This window comes from Eurypyga helias, unplaced genomic scaffold (assembly GCF_000690775.1).
Source record: "Eurypyga helias isolate BGI_N326 unplaced genomic scaffold, ASM69077v1 scaffold20644, whole genome shotgun sequence".
NCBI lineage: Eukaryota > Metazoa > Chordata > Aves > Eurypygiformes > Eurypygidae > Eurypyga > Eurypyga helias.
Genome location: NW_010248451.1, coordinates 21,786 through 25,533, shown reverse-complemented (window position 1 = coordinate 25,533; position 3,748 = coordinate 21,786). Strand labels below are relative to the sequence as shown.

At 56.8% G+C, this 3,748-nt stretch overlaps 1 protein-coding gene across 1 annotated transcript in view; it reads right to left on the bottom strand.

The window, feature by feature from the left end:
- Positions 1-70: 70 nt before the first annotated feature.
- Positions 71-3,748, bottom strand: part of RRBP1 (ribosome binding protein 1) — a gene marked incomplete at its 3' end in the record, with an annotated part of 20,097 nt that continues 16,419 nt past the window's right edge. Inside the window, exons 20-24 of the mRNA XM_010151058.1 lie at positions 3,003-3,095; positions 2,029-2,112; positions 1,561-1,659; positions 593-736; positions 71-140 (exon numbers count right to left, since the gene is read on the bottom strand). Coding sequence (XP_010149360.1) covers positions 71-140; positions 593-736; positions 1,561-1,659; positions 2,029-2,112; positions 3,003-3,095 — 490 coding nt within the window. The remainder of the gene's footprint in view (positions 141-592; positions 737-1,560; positions 1,660-2,028; positions 2,113-3,002; positions 3,096-3,748) is intronic.

The following is a 3,748-nucleotide window of genomic DNA, read 5'->3' as shown; positions in this document are numbered from 1 at the left end:
GAGGGTGCGGCCCTGGAGCGGCTCCCCGGGGCACGAGCGGTTGTACAAAACGGTATGAAGGTTCTCTTACAAACGTACGCCTGCGGTGTTCGCTGGCTGGGGCTTCCCTGCATCCTTCGCTTCGAACTGTCCTCTTCCCCCTGGAGAAGGAAAACGGAGGTGCGTTACTCGCCTGCGCCTCCACCTTACTGTGGCTCAAGCACCGAAGCATTTGGCAGATGGGCCAGGTCCTCCCTCTGGGCAGGGAAAACTGTGACCAGCATCTCTCGTGCCCCCAGCGCTTCCCAAAAGCCACCCAGCTTCCCTCCCGTTTTAAAATTCCGCCTGATTCCTCTTCCCCCTGGAGAAGGAAAACGGAGGTGCGTTACTCGCCTGCGCCTCCACCTTACTGTGGCTCAAGCACCGAAGCATTTGGCAGATGGGCCAGGTCCTCCCTCTGGGCAGGGAAAACTGTGACCAGCATCTCTCGTGCCCCCAGCGCTTCCCAAAAGCCACCCAGCTTCCCTCCCGTTTTAAAATTCCGCCTGATGGGAGCTTCCCCGTGGCCTCCGATGGTGTCAAAGGGAGGGACGGCTGTGAGCACCGCAAGTACCGTTTCCTGAAGCTGTTCTTTCAACTTCTTCACCGTCTCTCTCTCTTTGGCCAGCTGGTCCTGGGTAACCTTCAGTAGCTCCTGTAGTTTGGTTGCTGCCTGGCCCAGGTCCCTTGTTAATTTTTTTTCTTTTTCAAGTCTTTCCTACACGGGAGTCAGAAGAAGGGATCTGCCTGAGCCTCCCTTTCCCATATGGTGACCTCCCCCCGCCCAAACACCTCGGGTCTGCACTGAGCCACCTCCACGGCCACGAGCTGGAGGAGCACCCAGCTCCCTCTTTGCTGGAGATGCCAGGCATCACCCCACCACCCCCGTCAGACCCAGGAGATGCCGTGGGCTGAGACACCCTCACACGAGGAGGTTTCCCAACAGCAGAAAAGCCCAGCCCGCAAGAGCATTTGCTCAGAGCATCATACTTAGCTGGATGAAGGGGCTGTGACTTGCACTCTGCTGTCCTCTGGCCACATCGGAGCCCACAACCAGCCCCATCCACCTTGCCCCACCATCCCCAAGAATGTCAAACTGTGCCTGCAACCCACCAGCTCAGACACGACTTTTGCCATCTTGGCTCGCAGAAAAGCCCAGCCCGCAAGAGCATTTGCTCAGAGCATCATACTTAGCTGGATGAAGGGGCTGTGACTTGCACTCTGCTGTCCTCTGGCCACATCGGAGCCCACAACCAGCCCCATCCACCTTGCCCCACCATCCCCAAGAATGTCAAACTGTGCCTGCAACCCACCAGCTCAGACACGACTTTTGCCATCTTGGCTCAGAATCACTACACTAAGGTTGGAAAAGACCTATAAGATCATCCACAGTCCAACCATCAACCCGACACTACCATACCCACTAGCTTAAATACCATGCCTACACGTTCCTTGAACACCTCCAGGGATGACGACTCCACCACCTCCCTGGGCAGCCAAGGAAACAACACCAAGCACAGGAGAACAGGGCAGCCAAATCACCTTGAGGTGCTGGGCCTCGTCCGTGTCTGAAGCTGCCGTGTTATCAGCCAGTCTCAGCTTTTCCAGCTCTGCTTGCAAACTGCTCGCCGAGCTCTGAGCCTGCAAGGGGCACATGTACTCAATTAGCACATGAGCTAATGACAGCCGGCACCTCCCCCATCCTGCCCCATGCAGCCCCTGGTCCCCCACGGGTCTGCCTCTGGCGAGGTGTGAGGTGATACGGCTGCTGTCGGGCGGTTGGATGCCAAACGCAATGCATTCCTTTTGCTGATCCAGCTTCCGTTGGGAAGATGGCCTTTCTTGCCAGAAGGAGCATAAACCCCAGCCTTCCACTAGATGTCTGAGATGCAGACAGGGACAGGGAAAAAACCTTCAAATTAATTCTTGAAATTAATTCTTGGGCTTCGTTAGCAGCCAAGAACCTATCAAGGCTTTACAAACCCTTGTATCCTCCTCGCCCGCACCTACCTCCTCCAGCTCCAGCGCCAGCTTTTGCCGCAGCACTTGTTCCTTCTCCACCAGCGCTTCGTTTTGCTCCAGCTGAGTTTTCAACTGTGTTGAAAAAAAGGGGAAAACACCCAGAAATAAAATAAAATTAAAAAACAGACTCAAAAGAGGAGCTAGTGGGGACATGACCAAGAAAGCTGGAAGAGACAGAAGAAACAAAACCCAAAGCTTTCCCTGGGGGACAAAAGGGCAATAGGCACCGGCATCCCCTCCTCTCCGCACAAAAGCCAGGAGGATGCTGATGGTGAGACCAGGGCTTGGCTTTGCATTGCCAAATTTCACCTGCTCCTCAGGCAGCGCCAGCTGGGACTTGGGACAAGAGGCATCCTATAGCGAAGTGTGCGCCTGGCAGGTCCCCATAGAAGGCTCCACACTTAATGGGATTAAAGCAGAGAGATGGAGACCGGCTCACGGCAGCATTGCTGCCGGCAAGAGGCACGAGCCTGACAGGGAACTGCCGCTGCTAATGCCCTCAGCCCGGCTCCAGCAATATTTACAGAGCTCCTGTAATCCTAATCCCCACTGGCTGGGAAGGGATCGTGGCACAGCTCTGTTAGGGTGTCCCCTTCCTCTGAGGAAATCCAAGCTCCCAGCCCAACAGGGCATCACCGCGTAGCAATGTTGGCCCAATGGCTTGCAGCATCCTCTGCCTGCCTCCTCCAAAATCCCGCCAGCCTGATGCAGTGATGGAGGGCTCCCTAGGGGAACAGCCTGCTGAAAGCTGGCTGGTGACCTGTTCCCAGCGGGAATAGGATGCATGGTTGAAGGGATGGGGGGCTGGCTTCCCCCCATCACGCAGGACAGAAGACGACACAGACGCAACAGCCCTGAGCAAAGTCACGTGCGGTTCTCCATGCGGTTAGAGACAGTGAGACAGGACGAGGGACACGGTTAAGGGTTAGCGCCACCACGGGCAGCGGTCTCACCACCCTAACCTCGAGGGGCACAGGCTCGCTCGGGTCAGCTTGTAACCCCACTACTTCTCCATCCTGCACATGGCTCTTCATCTCACTCAGCTGCTGCCTGACCTGGAAGGAGGACCAGCAAGCCCGGCTCAGTTACGCATCCCCGCACCGCAGCCGCTACAAGACCCACACGGACCTACACAAATTAGAGTTTGCCAGCTTCTTTTGCTTGCACACGAGCGGAAATGTTTGGAAAACCACCTCAGTTTCTGCTAGACGCAGGAGGGTGGTACCCAGCCTGGCCAGCTTGAGGCATGGCAGCTCCCAGGGCTGCAGAGCACACGCTCCACCTCATCTGCTCTCCTCGGATCACTTGGCACTTTGGTTTTGCACCGCTGCTGAGGGGTTCCACTAACGTAGCTAAATAAAGCACCCGAGGCAGGGTGGCAGGTCCCCTTTTGCCATCGATCGCAGCTGGGGTGGCTGGGGAGGCAGTAACTTGAACACCACCCCCCCAACTAGCCCCCCCACCTGCGACTCCATCTACCAGATCCCATCCTGTGTGGCAGCAGCACCAGGCTGCAATCTAACAGTGTGCCTTGGCCAGAAGAAAGGGAAGGTCGCTGGACGAACACAAATGTCTTCCACACTTAGAACCGTCTGCCCATGTAATGACGACCCCGCAGCACGTTCCCTCGTGAGCAAGGGGCTGCGGGCATCAGCTCACCGAGCAAGCTGCACGGTAGCGGCTGGCAGGGGAGGCACGGGCATGGGCC